This window comes from Musa acuminata, chromosome BXJ2-3 (genome assembly GCF_036884655.1).
Source record: "Musa acuminata AAA Group cultivar baxijiao chromosome BXJ2-3, Cavendish_Baxijiao_AAA, whole genome shotgun sequence".
Taxonomy (NCBI): domain Eukaryota; kingdom Viridiplantae; phylum Streptophyta; class Magnoliopsida; order Zingiberales; family Musaceae; genus Musa; species Musa acuminata.
The window spans coordinates 33022620-33039286 of NC_088340.1; the positions used below are offsets into that span (position 1 = coordinate 33022620).

Here is a 16667-nt window from a genome sequence, read left to right on the forward strand (position 1 = left end):
GCAGGATTTTATCACTTCCAGATAAAGCCCCTGAAAAAAATGATGCATAATCATCAAAATCATCAGCTCAAAATAACATATTTTGACTGATGGAGCTCAACATAACCCACACCACATAACTGGGGCTTTATGCTTTGTTATTAGTGTTGGTGGTGGTGGTCTCATCCACCACATCCAAATAATTGGGAATTTTAGCTGTGCTCAAGAGTTCTTCTCATCAATGTTTGGATCTCTGCAGCTGTAGTAGCACAAAATATCTAAACTCGAACAGTGAGCTGAGAAAAGATCATAATCCGTGCTTGGAAAAACATAGAAATCTAAATTAGGTCAAATAGGAAGTCGCATTAACGACAAGATTTGTTTGAGCACACAGCTTATGCATCCATAAAAGAACAAGTTTGCCGATGATGAACAACAACCTCAGTTATTTTAGTTTCAGAAGAAGAACAAAGTAGACATGTACTCAAACCTTCTCAACCTCACTTCCAATGTCTTTTTAGGTATTTGATACATAATAAGTATATACTTATATATAAAATATTTATACAGCTCAACCATAATTAAGTAATAAATCATTAATCAAAATGTCCTATAATAACAGGAGTTAGGACACTTCTAAAATTCAGTAGTTCTGATAGAAGAAACTTGAAGGAAACAGTATGGCCAACATTAGGCACAATGAAAGCAATGTGTTAGATATATTTCTATGTGAATAATCAATTTGGCCCACTAGTTTGGGGTGCCCATCCTATTTCCCTGTAATTGACAGTGTCCAATGTCACGGTGTTACCAGTCAGATCACAACGATCATGTTCCACTGGCTACCTTCTTTATCAACTGACCCATAGTAGCTATGACAAAGCCCAAGAAAGCACCAGCTACGACCTGAGAGATATCAGGAAATAGATGTTGAATTTAGCTCAGTGGAAAACGACAGTTACCTCCAAATTACAAATTACATGTGAATACTTTGCATACTAAAAGTTGATTTTTGTTGCAGCTGGCTCAACAACATGTATGATATTATATGCCCATCTAATCTCTATTACGTGTGTATATTCCCAAACAAACGAGTGCAAACCTTAACAGGTTCACTCATTTATATGCTTTACCACAACAAGATATGCTTTGTCAAACCTGAAGAGGAGTATGACCAATTAGTTCACGCAAAGGCCTGGTATCTGAAAGAGGATGATCTGCTGGAAGTTCATATACAATTTGATTCAGCACCTGGGATCCAGAATAGTTCATTGAAGTTGACGTGCATAAGCAGCTTAATTTGCTTGTATATTGAAACTTATCTAACAAGAAATAGCAAAGCCAATAGAAAAAAAAGTGACATAATAACATGAATTAGTTAAAATTTTCCCGATACTTTTGAAACATATCATTGGCAAGATGATAGCTAGTTAAATTGTAAAAACTAAGGGGCATCTTTGTATGTACACCTTAAAATATTTGAAATGTGTCCTATTAGTTGAGGTTAGAACGGTCTACAAGATCAGAGAGGGAGGACCGAGGTGGTCCACGTGGCCAAGGGGTCTTTGCAGTTGCAAAAATTATCACGGGCAACTAGAGGCCTTTGAAAGTAGGTGGGAAAGGAAGACGCACCCTCACTGGTGACGAAAAAACATCAAAGTGTATAGCTTTCAACATCAAAACCATCAAAATCCATATAGTCACCACAAACTAGTTGACGAGAGGAGAAACTCCATACTGGATTTTACACCAGAGAGAAACTCAAAGAAACAGCGTGGTTGTCAAGGCCATATTGTCTACTTTCAATGAGTTTTCAAGAGTTTCTATTATGGTGTATATGTTTTGGATCATTATGATAGTCTGAACATGATTTGTTTTGAGAGCACACATGCAAAGCAATGGATGAAAGTGTCTCTCATGAAACAAATTTAGAAAATCATGAAACAAACATACCTCTGCCTGCTTTCCAGCATGCAATCGAACACCAAAAGCATCATGCATTACCTGCCAGCAAATGTTGCTCCATGGGAAATTATAATTGAATGCCAGAGACAGGAGGGAAGTAAATAGCTTGGAACATAAGAATATTATATGATTCTAGGACACCAAAAGCATCATGCATTACCTGCCAGCAAATGTTGCTCCATGGGAAATTATAATTGAATGCCAGAGACAGGAGGGAAGTAAATAGCTTGGAACATAAGAATATTATATGATTCTAGGCTTTGAAAACCAATAAGATATCATGCAGCATTGACAAGATGTTATTTTGCAAATAACACAAAATAAGGGTCACTGCCTATCAAATTGACCCAATACATACAGCAGTACCATAAGATCAATCTTAAGACTCTAAAATTATATTGAAACATTCCTCTCAGAAAGATCTTACTGACCTTGTAGCTTTCATTCTTTCCTCAATTTTTAAGATGACTCAAATGACTTACTAAATAACCAATTTATTTTTGTTTACTATTAGACATGATAACCTGTGGTAACAATGGCCAACGATGACATTGCAATAAAATTTGAACCTTTTTATTGGACTTCAGAACATACAAGAAGAAAAAATGGATGTTATTGGAGAAACCATGTAATGCCAAACATCTGCGGTATCTGTAGCTAGTTAAACTCCAAAGTCTCAGGGTCCTAAGGATAAAGAATATAGTATGTGGACTAAAAGATTTGGCATCAATACACTCAACTTGGTCTTGTACAGCTTTCAGAACAAACATAAGTAAAAGAGTTCAACAATCCTGGAGTAAATGTAGGCAGACAAGTTTAAACTAATTTAACAATATCCATATAGAAAAGTTGATTCTTCTGATGATTTGTTCACAGCATTGACATAAAAAAACTGCTATATTCAAAACAATAAAATGAAAACAGGTGGAGCTTACAACAGATGCAAATATTGTTGCAGCAGCAAATATGGAACTTCCCAAACCATCTTGGATTCCAATGGCTGCTGCAAGTGCAGTAACTGTGGCTGAATGGGATGAAGGCATCCCACCAGATCCAATCAGTAGTTTAGCATCCCAGCGTCTTTCCCTGTACCTGCAAATCTAGTAGAAGAGCTCTTAGGTAAAAAAAAAAAGGATTTCCTGATTTACAGAGCTATATCTAGGAAGATCCAATAACTCAATAGTATTATGAAGTAAACCTTTATTTGTATAGAGAAAGAAAGTAGAAACGCTACAGTAGCATTAGTATGTCAGATCAGGCCTCTATCTTCTTAAATGACCTTAGCATCTCAAGACCAGATTAGTGGAAAATCCATCAAATTGAACAGATGGCAGCTATTTATGTGGAGAGAAAAAAAAAAAAAGAATTGTAGTACTGGTACATGAGAATCCCCTGAAATATCTCATGGATGATGTCAGTTTGTCCTTTCTGGAATTTTTTTTCCCAAAAATATATTGGAAGTGCTAACGCAGAGTAGTCAATGGCTCAAGATGCCCTGAAGCACTAAAGTTGCCTGGATCCTAGATGCTAGGCAAGGAGTGTGATCGAGTGACGCGAACTACAATTATAGAAGGAATCTACAAAAAGATATTCTTGAAGTAAAATAAATCAAGAACTGAGATTTCCGTTTATCTTTCAAAAATATCTTATACAAATCATGTACGGGCAGTAGTTTGAATGGAAAACAGAAAAATGTAGCAATAAAGTTGTCTATAACCATCAGAAAATAGAAATAAAAAATGACGAATGGATATAAAAGAAGATGTTGAGAGTCCATCCAAATATGTAGCTCAGTTTGTCCCACCCCTCCTTTCATTCCGTAAATTGAGGCCATGGGAGAGTACTAGGACCAACAGTAATCCCACTTTATGTTCAGATTATGTTTTTACATACTCAATGCTTATCAGAGCAGAGCACACCCTCCCGTAAGGTCACAATATACCTTTTTCTTTAAATTTGTCCTTTTTTACCTAAGGTAAGAAAAAGGCCCTTTTCTAGAAAGGAAAAGAACCATAATAGACGAATTCAAGCATGGGCCCTCTTGAGAGAGTGAGTGCAACACATATAAATCTAAATCAGAAGAATAAACCTGAATTCCAAATCCAAATTGGAAATTTTGGCCCCAACGAAATCGTACCAAGGACTACAACATCTAAATTAAAACTTTCCCGATCAGAATAGCAAGAAATTCCCAAAAATCGACTAATTCAATATCAAAATCATCAACCGAGCACAGATCCAACCAAAACAGCACAAAAAGGAGAACTTGATTCTCGATCCGCTGAATGAATCGACAATTCCATAATCCTCCATTCAAAGATCAAGCAAATCGTGTAGAAATCCCAAACAGACCGCAACAACAGGCTCGCAGCTGAAGCGAGCGCGTATCGCAATGGAGGGTGCCGAGAAGTACCAGGTCATGAAGAACTTGATGGATTGGGCGACGGCGAAGGAGACGATCGCGGAGATCAGCGGGTAGTTAAGTAGGACGTACGAATAAGCGCTCGAGGAGGAAGGAGATGGCGGCGAAGGCGAACTCCGGGCGTCGTCCATCGATCCTCCTCCTCCCTCTCTCTCTCTCTCTCTCTCTCTCTCTGTGTCTTCCCCCCCCCCGCCTTCCCTCTTCCCCTTCTCCCGATCTCGATCGAAGCTAATGGAACGGAGGGCGGTCTTTAATAATTATTTATTAATTAATTGAAAATAAAAAAAAAATAAAGAGGGCTGAGCCAACGGTCAATAGTCTTCACTCTTACAATTTGCATTTTCCCCCCTCCCAAATTCAACAATTAGACTATGCACCTTCTAATTGTTACAATATATATATATATATATATATATTTGAAATGTTACAATATATATAATGTTACAATAATCTGTATGTTATTGAAACGTTTCTTTTAGAATGTTATGGTGAATGCACAAAGTTAATAAAAAATAAAAAATATTTTTATTTGTAAATAATTAAAAATTACTTTGATGAAGAATAAAATAAGAGAATCATTTAAGATGGAATAGATATATTGTATTCTAATTAATTAGAATATGTGAGATAATTAATATTAGAAGTGAAAGCCAAGATAGTGGAAAGCCTAAGAAGAATTTATTAGATACTATAAATAAAAATTTAAGTGCTCTTAGATTAATTAAAGATATTGCGTTGTACAAAATTCAATGATGGAAAAAAAAGATTTATATAATGAGCCTCACAATTTAAGTTGAATAAAACTAAATACTCTGCCATATTGTGGAGCTTATTATGTCATTTCCCCAAGATTATTTTTGAATGATTACTTCTGTAGTTATGTGAGTGTATATGTTACTTCACCTTAATGAGTAGGGTTATGTTTTAGGGTTGCATGGTCAAACAATAAATAGAAAAAAACTTATTTTGCATGAAAAAATGAAGAATAAGTTGGCCTCCACATCCTCTGATCACAGCTCATCTTCATTGGAATCAAAATACTTCATCTAATTTCATGTTTTGTGGAATGATGATTCTGTTCAATAATATTTTGATCAGATTTGTTCTTTACTGATTATTGCATCTAATGTGTTGAACCTCAAATCTGCTCCTCTTCTTTTTTTTTTTCTGGGTTTTAGCTGCACAAATCATCCAAACTTTTCTTAGGTTTCTGTTCAAGGGGAAAGCCTAAATGATATGTTCAAGGGGAGAGCCAAACCTTTCTTAGGTTTCATGTTTCAAGGATGCATCAAAGCTTTTAAAGCAACTTATGCTTTTCCTGTGATCTCAAAACTGGCTTATGAAACACATGATGTAATGCCACTCAAACATGACAATAATATGGTTTCCAAACACAATGTTCATATGGTTCAGTAGTTTGATGAGCAATGTCTTGCTACAGTCCTCTTCTTTTAAGCATATCCTGTCAACACACATGCACATATAGCATCAGAGAATCCTAATACTCAACAAGCAAGTCTGCATCCTCATTCCTGCATGTTCAGATGAAGAAATCTAGCGATCAAGTATGTCCACAAATGCATTGAACTAAAGAGGCCATGAGTGCATGAAGTATTCTGTTGTGTCATCAATTCACCAACTGGATCTCTGTTCAGAATCTAAAAACATGATTCAGAATCAGCATTTTGAGTTATAATACACAAAAGGTACTTTTTCTAGTTTAATATTTTCAAGTACAAATATATCATAGTTCCTGTTTGGTATTTAACCCATCTATGGAAAGAGAAGCAACTAAACTGGAACCAAAGCCATGGTTTGATTGGGTGGGTCAAAAGTGAGAAATAATGAATAAAAGATGCAGTTTATGGTGAAGTTTTCTTTTTTTTTTCTTATTAAAGTAGGATGATGCAGAGAATACATTCAATGATTTTATTTATGGTTTCTTACGGTTATTTTTTTTTCAAATATTTCAGAAAATAACTTGGTGTCCATTCGATGGTCACCCTCTTCTAACGAGTGTCTTTGTTTCAAACTCTATTATGCCAACAAAAAAAAAAAAACAGAATATAGATCTTTCTTATTTTTCACAGCATGAGATAGCAAGTAATGCTGTATGCAGCCTATAATTTAACCATGCTGGTGTGGAAGTACTTGAAATGAAATCCCTAAGAACATCATAGTAGGTAAAGATTGCAGACATACAAGAATGAACACAAGATAGCGAAATTTAATGCCTCGATAAGCTGTTAAATTACCTTGGAAGTGATAATTTTGCTCTTTTACATTGATGCTGTTGACCTTTATTAACCACTGATGAACTTCCAGGAGGCGCTTAAGGTAGGCTAAAGCTTATCATGACATGTCACGGATGACAGATCCCTCAGATCTTGGCTGCTAACAAGCTTACCCTGCATGTTTGCTTTTCTAGTTAGTACAAGCAAATAACAGGATAAATCCATTCCAAAGCATACTCCAAACTAAAGGGCATTTGAATGACCATCTCAGATATTTGCAAGTTGTAATACAACAATCCAACCAATCTGAAGTTATAAAGTAGTAAACAAAAAACGAGCAACAAACTTATAGAAGAAAAAGAAAGACATCGGAATCAGCACAAGACCAGGCATTGACTTCACAAGATTATGCCACCAACATCGGTTAAAAACTAACAAATGAATTTGGACAAGGGTTATATGCTGATGCCTTCCTGAAATTATGAACACCTCATTCACGGAAAAGAATATAGATAACATCTAAAAACACTAGAATAAGAGGGAAGAGAATCTAACAAATGTTGCAGTTGTCACAACAGTGCAATTGGATTCCAAGGGACCTCCCTACATCACAGTGCAGTTGCACTTGGATTCCAGCTTTGGGGGCTTCATGCTGTCGATCATTTGTAAATCTTCAGCACTGGAAGATACAAGCTCCGGATAGTTGCCATCATTTCCCAAGTCCATGGGTGGCTTCTTGGTATCAATTTCCAGCCTTTTCCTTTTGACTTTCCGTGAATTTTTAACACATTTATTGGATGTATTTTGAAAATCCATCTGATAGGAAATAGATTTTGCTAAACGTGTCACTGTTGGGGGAGAAACCTCGGATGCAGCCATCTCCTTTTCCATTCCAATGGCCGCAGCTTTATAGGCCAGATCATGAACAATAGAACTGCAGAAGAGCACAGTGTCGGTTGCTTCTTCCAAAGTAAAGGTTCTTTGCATACTTCTCCTTGGAGCTTCAACTTTTGCATGTGGTTCTGAAAGAGACGAGTGTTAGTAACAAAATCAAGTAAATTATCATACTATCTTGTTTTAGTAGATAAATGGGATTAAATGAGACATAGCTTAGGTTCTTGAAGTACAAATGCAAACCGACAACAATTACATTCTTTGCTTTGAAGATAGATGGTAAAACATCATTCAAGTTTTACTCTTGGCTGCACTCTGTACACATCTGTACTGCTAAAACTCTTGGTTTCTAGATGCATCTAAGAGAAGTTATCATTGCATCATCCAAAATTAATCAATTTATATAGATGCAAAAGTTAAACTACATACTGCAATGAGGATGTTCGGCACAGTTAGATTCTGATACAGAAACCAACATGTCCTTGTCAGATATTGCCAAAGAAAAATCACCTTGGAGACCATCCATGTAAGTAGGTGTTTCGCCATGTGCATGCTCATTTTGTGCATCCTGAAAACAATGTTCAATTTGCTGCTCCAAAAGTAAATTAGAAGAGCTGTTACTTGCAGCATCCAAGATGTCATCTTGACATCCGATATCATTTAGCATGTGATTATCCTCGATGGAAGAGCAATCCGGAGTAGTAATTGGCACCTCTAATTCTAAATCCAGGATTCCCACTCTATCATTCCGGAATACTACTTCATTAGTTTTTCTGGATAAGGTGCTGTTGTCATCATTTAAATTATCTTGGATTGTTGCATCATGCAATTGAAAACAAAAATCTGGATCCAATATTGGTGCGCAGGAGGTATCTTGACCTATAAAAACCTTTTCAATGGATGCATTTTCCGCATGGCTTAAATTAGTATCTTCATAGGTGTTGACATGGTTTGCAGTATCCAGAGACGCTTCCTGAATATCCTCATTATAAGCAGACTTCATAATTCTACAAAGAATTTTTTCATATTTGCTGTGAAGATTAGCTGATGCCGCTGTGACACTAACTGAGGCTTCTGATTGTGAATCGTTGCTTTCAGCATTCATACTATAATTGATTTTCAAAGTGTCCACCTCATCCATCCTTCTGCTTGACTGGCGTAGAACACAGATGTCTGTTTTCCTAGATGCCACTGTTTGTGCAGATGAACCCAAATCAATGGAGGAAGAAGCCGAAGAACTTTCCCTACCGGCGTTGCATTTCATGCCACTAAAATTATCCCTAGAATATGAAGGGTCAGAACAAATTATACTTGTAGCAGAGTAAGCCCTCCTTTGCACAGCAGGCCATTTGATGCTGCTAGACCTTTGCATTACCAGTGCTGAAATGCCTGTGCCCTCAGCAATGTCAAATGTTAGGCTAGAATATGCAGTTGGATTTGATAGTTGAGGAATATATCTACCAGTAGCTTCTTTAGGACTCTCTCCATCAAGGCTATTCATTAATTGTTCACGAAGTGGTTGATCTCCTACATTTATCAAGCTATTCATTACCTGTTCCGGAAGGTGTTCAAGCCCAACGTCTATCGCTATCTGAGGTGGACAATTGTCTGGGAAAAGATTAACATCCTGTTTACAATTGCATTGATGTTTACCAAGTAAAAATTCACTCTGATTCTTATCCGGATGTTCAGCCATTCCAATTTGGAGATGCACTTTGCTATCTGGTGAATCCAGTGAATCATTTCCAGTTACATCAGTAGCTTTATCTGGATCGCCCCGTTGTCCTCTGGAATCCAATAGCTTATCTGTTGCAGCACATTCTTGGCAAATATCCTTGTATCCATCCACATCTATGATAAGGAAATGTTTTCCACATATTAAGCAAGCAACATATGATCCAATCCCAGAACATGGAGCAATATCTGAAGATTGAAGAGCAGTTTCACCAGCAGAACTTTCTAGTTCCTGAACATCATCTTCTTTGTTCATGCCTTGATCAAAACCTTTGGTGCCACCCTGAAGTTTTCCAGAAAGAGCATGATAACAGTTATCTTCACTTATCTCATCAAAGTTACTCATAGGCACTTCTTGGGTTTTAGAATCTTTTATCTTTTCTGATTCACCAGCCAGATCACTTTGGGCATGATCACTATCCTCCACATCAGCAGCATAGTTCAAATCATTTATGGTGCTTGCATTATGATTAGTAAATTGTGACAAACTCCTAGAGAACGTAGTCCCATGTGTTGTTTTACCAACATAAAATGTAGTGGCAGGGACACTTGACAAGAGTGGCCTGAACATGTTCTGGGGGATTTTCTGGTGATCCTGCAAAAGGACAAAACAACATGGAAACTTCATCATGATGTTAGAATTAATAGTATATTGCTTCAATAGAGCTATTATAGATAAAATCGGATGAATTGCATAGATCACATCAACATAATATGTAGCTGGTGAAGTTTGCCAATACACGTATGTAATTCCAATGATCCCTAAATGAATAAGCTACAAGGATCTTGATGCAATATTTTCAAGCATGTTCAAAAAATATACTTGCTGAACATAGTTGACTGGTTCTCTTGATTTTTGTCACAATCAAATAAGCTAACATAAAATTATGAAGTCACCATATCATATATAAATAACTTGCCAAACCAAGGAACTAGAGATCTGAAAGACACGATCTTATACTTGTGGCTCCCAAATTCCTAATTGAAATCTAATTTACTTAAACATTCAGATTTTATAAGAGAAATATGATGTGAATATCAGCGATGGTTACATAAGAATCACTGTTCATGACTAGATAGACAATATGCCTATTTTGAGAAAATTTTTAATGTGACCATGTCTAGACTAGTTAAAATTCAACATGAAGAAGAGAATTCAGTTGCAATATTTTTGGCACCTAGTTGTAACATAATATTTTGTAAGCAGCTTTAGCTTGCAAAAATTTTAGCACTCTAATTATCATTTTTTTCTCTTAATGTAAGAATTTTCTGAAATTTTACATAATCAAGTCTTGAATAGGTATATAGAGAATATTATCCAAGGAACACATCAACACCATCACTAAATGGTTTGTTGTCTCTGAAGAGACTAGAAGAATTGTTAGATGCATTCACAAACTCAATCTCAGTACTTTGTTTTATAATGCACAAGATATTCCCTGATGAAACACCATCAGAAAATATCTACAAATCAGTAAAAATTCAACTCACAAGTAGCTATATTGCAGGATCACCATCAGATAGTATTCATAGAGGCCTCCGGAGTTAGGTATAAATTTTCCAAATAGTTGCAGATACAAGGTCATATAGTAATAAAATATACAGTAGGTTAAATATAAGTGAAACGAAGAAATCAAGCTAGTGCTGGCACCACTCCTGTTGTTCAAATCAAGAAAGAAATGCTTTATGAGCCCCAAGAATTAGCCTCCAAATAGAAGAGAAGTATGGAGAAATTACATTTTTGAATTAATGCAGTAAGCCAGCCCATTGACATGCAAAATAAAGTACATATATCTTTAGCTGAAAATGGTAGAAATGTTCCAGAAGAAACTTACTATCTGTCTTACTGCAGAATCCAAAGACCTTCTTGGGCCAGAACCTGAAGAGGGAAAACTGGACGGTTTCCTGTAAGATGTGATAGCCTTACTGTTTGCAGAAGCACCATATTTTCTAACTGCAGCGTTACCAGATAGTCCGACAGAGAGCACTGAATCCACACCATCATCACCAGAAGATGCTAAAGAGGCCTTATTGCAAGAGGTAAACTGGTGACTTTCATGATTGTGTGACGAGCGGGCCTTTGTAGATGCTGATGGTGACATTGATCGCCTTCCAACTTTTGAAGATGAAACCATTGAATTTCCAGAAGCTGGAGATGAACCCCGAACACGTGAAGATAACCGGTCTGGCAGAGAAGTGCGGGAATTTGGTGGTGCATCAATAATGGGGAAACTGTTAGATTGCCAGCCTCTTAATTTTGGTGATGCAGAATGACCCCGGTTCATATTTACCGGGGATGTTCCCCTTCTACCAGAAGTGGATGTCTGTCCACTTAGACCACTACTCATCCTCTGTAGTGTGGGAGTTGAAGACCTGGGAGTCAGTGTTGAAGGCTTGGTTGGAGTGGAAGATCTTCGTGAGGGGGTTGTTTGTCGTATAACAGGAGAGGAACTGTAGTGAGGAGGTGAAGATGGTCTGGCAGATGGTTGGACTACACCATAGCTTGATTGAGGAGACAGGCTTAACCTTTTGGGGCTTGCACTACTTCTACTTGTCCTCTGAGTCTTCTCATTCTGTAATAATAAACCAAGTATCAAATGCATTACAAAAGAATTATATATATGCACTTAAGCTGCTAAATGATAACACAAATATGTTCAGAGGATTATTGCTTACTGTATAAGGTCTTGAAATCAAAATTGGCTGACTTCGTATCCTTCCCCTAGAAGTGTTAAGTGGTTGAGACTCATCATCCAGTGATGGAAAGAGGGGAGTATCCGGAGGTGTTAAAAGCCTGCTTCATTTGAAAAATTAAAGAGCCACAATTTTGAACAGCTAAAAAACTACAAAAAGCTCATTAAAACAAAAGAAAGAATTCAGGAGAGAGTTTGCCTAATTGCAACTTAGACTTCAAGACAAACTTCAAATGAACAAGAAGGCTGAAAAGTGTAACAAGTTTAAGAACCGTTAGCCATATGACTTCTCTAGAGACTTGTTTATGTAACGAATCAATAATGGAAGGGATTTGCTTTTGGTCAAGCTTTGGTCTTAAAATGCTGGTTTTTGAATCAAGAAGGTTAAACTGCTGGTTAGAGTTTAACCCACCAAAGACTATGTATACCGAGGCTTAAAGTAACCCAGTAAAAAAAGTCTACATTGAATAACACAGGTTAAGACAACCCTTTGAAATTGATGGATTCAGTAAATGTCCATCAGCTCATTTGCTCACCTATGTAGTTAACTGAATTATTCTAATAAAACCCAAACCAAAAACAACATTATCATGAGGACTCACCAATCATAGTCATTTTTGTCACCATCTATGTCCAGTAGACCACTGCCCTCTCCTTCAGCTGGAATAGTTATGCCGAGCTTGAGGTCTGAAGTGTAACCAAATTTTGCTGGTTATATTAGAAGAAACAGTTAATAATTCAGTATTTATAGAAGTATAAGAATGCGGAAAAAAATACTGATTCAAGAACAAAAGAGCAGGATGTAATTACTTATGGAGTCATCAAAATCGTCAGACATATGTAGCAAGAAGTTGTCTGTGTCATGCTTCTGCATCTCATGGAACAAAACAAGATCGTCATCTTTGGCCTTGAGCAGCAATCCACTTTCAAAACTCTGGCCCCTTGTATGAGAACTCCCCTTTCTCAGTTCTATCCCAGGAGAGCGCCTCAACGAGGGTGAAGGTGGCATCTTTCAGTATCCTAGTCAAAAGGCAGCCTTACTTCCACAGCCTAAAGCACCACCACATCGATGATTCGCTCACACACAGTAGTGGCTTTCATCAGCAATACTACCATCCTGATGCAGCAAAGTTACGATCTTTATTGTTCAACCGAGGAGAAAAGGCTATGAAAAGTTCTTTTAAAACACCAATTCAATTCAACCAGTTTGTTTCTTCTAAAAATTTGGATAGTTTCTAACGAGTGGTCCTTCAATCCGTTGTTCAAACTTGGATTTCCGATCAAGTCGGAAATAGAATGATATACTCAATCAAACTGTCCAGAAACAAAGGAAGAAAAAGCTTAAAAGAGAATTTTATCAAAAGATGAAGAAGAACTGAGTCTTTCCTACTAATCGCGCTGGACCAACTCCTCCAGCTACAAATGCACCCACATGGAAACCCACAATTCATCGTTTCTTTACCTCCGCACCTTTGTCCGCATCTGATGCCTTCCCGACGCCAACCCTCCGCCTAGGGCTTGTCCGCCATCGATCGACAGGCACGAAGGCTGGCGCCTTTGTCCTACCGCAGCCTCCCCCGGCGCGAACTCGAGGCGCAAACGAGCGGCATTCAGCAATCGATCCGGCAACGGAGCAGCGAACCGTATGGCAACGAAAAAAATCCCCACTTTCCAAGGATTTCGGGATCGGAAGAGGTCGAGAGGGGAGAAAAGGAAGAACTTGGAGGAGATTGGAAGGGCAGGGGCGCGATCTCGTTAGTCTCTCTTCTCTCGCCTCCCTACTGCGCTTTTGAAATAACTGCAGTTACTCTTGAGGCAATCTTCCGCTCTCTCCACACTTCACAGCTACTCTCTGTGAGTGATTTTTACGCTTCTCCAATCCTTTTACCTCTTTTCTTCCCTTTCTACTTCAAGTAAAGAAGATGAAGTTACTGTAATGCCATTGTAAGCTCAGACGTAACATTAGGAGGGAAAAAACATACACGACTAAAACCAGCTGCTTCAACTTGCAATCCTCCTATAAAGTCTGTGGATGATTATGTTTTGATGTGGCAGAACCATAAACATATACTATTCAATCATTATGTTTGAGTTCTGTCAAGGGTGATATAAAGAAGATTTGTGCAGCAAAACTGGATCTTTGTTTGAAGGATTGGAAAGCTCAGTGAACTTGGTGCTCACCATTAATGCAAGTCACATTACTGGGAATCACAGGCTGCTGAGAGAAAGTGTAGTTGGCTTTATGAGGGTCCTTCTGCTATCCATTAAAGCAGCAAGGATGATGGTATGTCCATGGACAATGCACACTATAAAATGCTCTTTAGAGACTTTCTTGATGATGATGATGATGATGATAACAATAATATTTATGAAGGGGGCATGTGTTTGGTCTGCAAAGCTTCTCAGCATTCCTGATATGAAATTATACACAGAAAACAGTGTCTTAGGTTGTCAGGTGAGTGCAGATAAGCCAATGCAAGTCAGATCCAGCAGCATCAAATGGTTGGTTTTCCCGGTAATCATTGGGAATACTTCATACACACAGAGAGTCCCCATTGCCTGTTTGGCAAAAAGTAATGCCATGCACAAAAATTCCAAGTGAGCTGCACATGAAGCTCACAGAGGCACTGTGCCATCACCATCAGCTACCTGTACAAGAACATTAAATGCACCAATAATATTGCTTGTGGATCCTCCAGGTTTGCAGAAACAGGTGTTGAAGCTGTATCCTGAAGTGCATTATTAGTCTGCATTTGTGGAAGCTTGTGAATTAAGCTGATGCAAGATGCAAAGCTTTAAATTAGATGCAGTAATGGCAGAATTGAAAACATTACATCCCTGTTCACAAAACAATTACAAAAAGATTGGTTAACAAGATGAGATTTATCATTCAAAGAGGACTAAGAACACAGTACTCTTTAACAGAAAAGGCACAGAATAATACATCAGAGAATATATCTCTTTTCCATGATGAAGCACAATATGCCAGTGAGTAAAGAAGCCAATTGAGCTCAGAATTTGCTGGTGGTGGAGCATCTTTCAAGGGTTTTCAGCTTCCACACTCTTCTTCGTAGCATTGGCTCAGCTCTCACTTCTACCTTGTGCCCATGAGACTGAAGGCTTCATGTGACTTGCAATGCAAAAGCTGAGCAGGGATGAAAAGAGGAACAGTAGACTGTGTTGGTTTGGGGACCCCATGAAATGATGAGACAGTGAAACCAGTACACAATCAACGATGGATGCATAATGTGTTTGTTATCCATCACCTCTTTCTTTAATCAACCCACCATGATTTGGTGATCCCATTATGTCATAACCAGAGATTAGAAGACACTAAATATTTGGACTATAGCAATGACACAGCAATCATTGTGTGGGCTGGCTGACACCCATAAACAATTGGAGTCTTCACAATGAAGGTTTTAATTTGGATCAGGTGGCTTTATCCATTTGCCTTGCTGGAAGTGTATAGCTGGAGAGCTCAAGGACATGAACTAGTCAACAAAAGGGACCCCAAGAATGATGAAGCTTGACCATATGAGTTGTTTCAATTTGGAAAATGTTGATCCTGGCCTAAAGATGTTGAAGTACCAACACAAAGTTGCTTATATAAATCATTCTCTTTTATTTTATTATTATTGACTTGAGTATCTTACCATTATACTCCTAAAATTTGAATTGGATTGATGAATCAGGTATAAAAATCAAAGAACTAAGTTCTTAATCCATTTGATCCATTAATTAGATTTTTTTGAATCTTAAATAGATTGAAATATCCTTCAATTTTATTTATTGTCAAACATATTTAATTTTTTTGGATAATTAAGTTTTTTTTATTATAAAGAAGAAAAGATGAAAACTCTTTTCTGACATTCTCTTTCACTGTATTGTATACATTATTTTTATAATATTATTTATATATTTTAAAAATTACTAAATCTATAATCCGACTAGTTAAACCCATCGATTAAGATTTGATCAACTCAAAATCCAATCTTGCTTCGATAACTATTGTTTCAAAACGTTTTACGTCTCGTATAATATATCCAGCTTCATTATTTTTATATAATAAATATAAACAAATTATTCATTTTGAAATGAGTTTTAGTTTATCTTAATCAGCATATATTATACTTAATCTCTTATATAAATGTTCCAACTTGATTGGGAGAAAAAAAAAAAAAAAGTCAAGGTGAGCAAAAATTTGTAATCCTTTTTAAAATAAGCAAATCATATGTCCCTTTTCTATCTATGTATTAAATTAAATCTATTTTTGTTTATAAGCAATTAAATCCTTTTTTTTTCTTGGATCCAAGTCTTCTTCAAGCCTCTCTTGAGCAATAAATACTTGTGTCCTTCTTGTGGTTTAAGTAGCCTTAATCCTTATATTATTATAGGTTCTAATGACCTCAGGTTGAAACTAAACCAAGCATTTAACACATCTAATAACAAATAGATACACCACAATTAAGTCCTAACCAAATTAACTATCCTTAAGAGTAGACTCAAACTTGGCCCGTAAGCAAAAACCAAAGCGAGTCCAAATCGATTGCAACTCGACGATCAAAAGAATCTGTTTTGTTCCTCCATGGAGCTACTTGCTAACTCAACTTGGATTCATCTCATACTTAGCTCTCAAGATTAAAAGTTAATTTGTTCTATTCTAATCCTTAAAGATTCAGGTTTGTGCTTGATGTTAATCAAAGTAAATGATCTGAATTGGCTCCATACTTCCTCTAAATCGGT

The 16667-nt window shown here is 37.0% G+C and overlaps 2 protein-coding genes across 7 annotated transcripts; both read right to left on the minus strand.

Annotated features, from left to right (window-relative positions):
- Window positions 1-557: 557 nt before the first annotated feature.
- LOC135607764 (uncharacterized) lies at window positions 558-4579 on the minus strand. The gene is made up of 5 exons (XM_065099810.1): window positions 4358-4579; window positions 2880-3036; window positions 1933-1983; window positions 1138-1230; window positions 558-885 (listed from the first exon to the last, which is right to left on the minus strand). The coding sequence occupies exons 1-5, from the start codon at window positions 4495-4497 to the stop codon at window positions 808-810; spliced, it is 519 nt and encodes a 172-aa protein (XP_064955882.1). The 5' UTR covers window positions 4498-4579; the 3' UTR covers window positions 558-807.
- Window positions 4580-5702: 1123 nt separating this feature from the next.
- Window positions 5703-13893, minus strand: LOC103978514 (uncharacterized). Of its 6 annotated transcripts, XR_001976960.2 has the most exons (10): window positions 13384-13892; window positions 13125-13235; window positions 12732-13038; window positions 12524-12629; window positions 11905-12022; window positions 11064-11801; window positions 8005-9823; window positions 7156-7622; window positions 6622-6774; window positions 5703-6024 (listed from the first exon to the last, which is right to left on the minus strand). XR_001976960.2 is itself a non-coding variant. In XM_009394335.3 (7 exons), the coding sequence occupies exons 2-7, from the start codon at window positions 12928-12930 to the stop codon at window positions 7204-7206; spliced, it is 3399 nt and encodes a 1132-aa protein (XP_009392610.2). In that variant the 5' UTR covers window positions 12931-13038; window positions 13384-13892; the 3' UTR covers window positions 6845-7203. The 6 variants fall into 6 exon arrangements, 1 of the variants encoding a protein (XP_009392610.2); XR_671155.3 differs by lacking the exon at window positions 13125-13235 and having other exon boundaries at window positions 12524-12608; window positions 13384-13893; XR_001976961.2 differs by lacking the exon at window positions 13125-13235 and having other exon boundaries at window positions 13392-13892.
- Between the last annotated feature and the right edge of the window lie 2774 nt (window positions 13894-16667).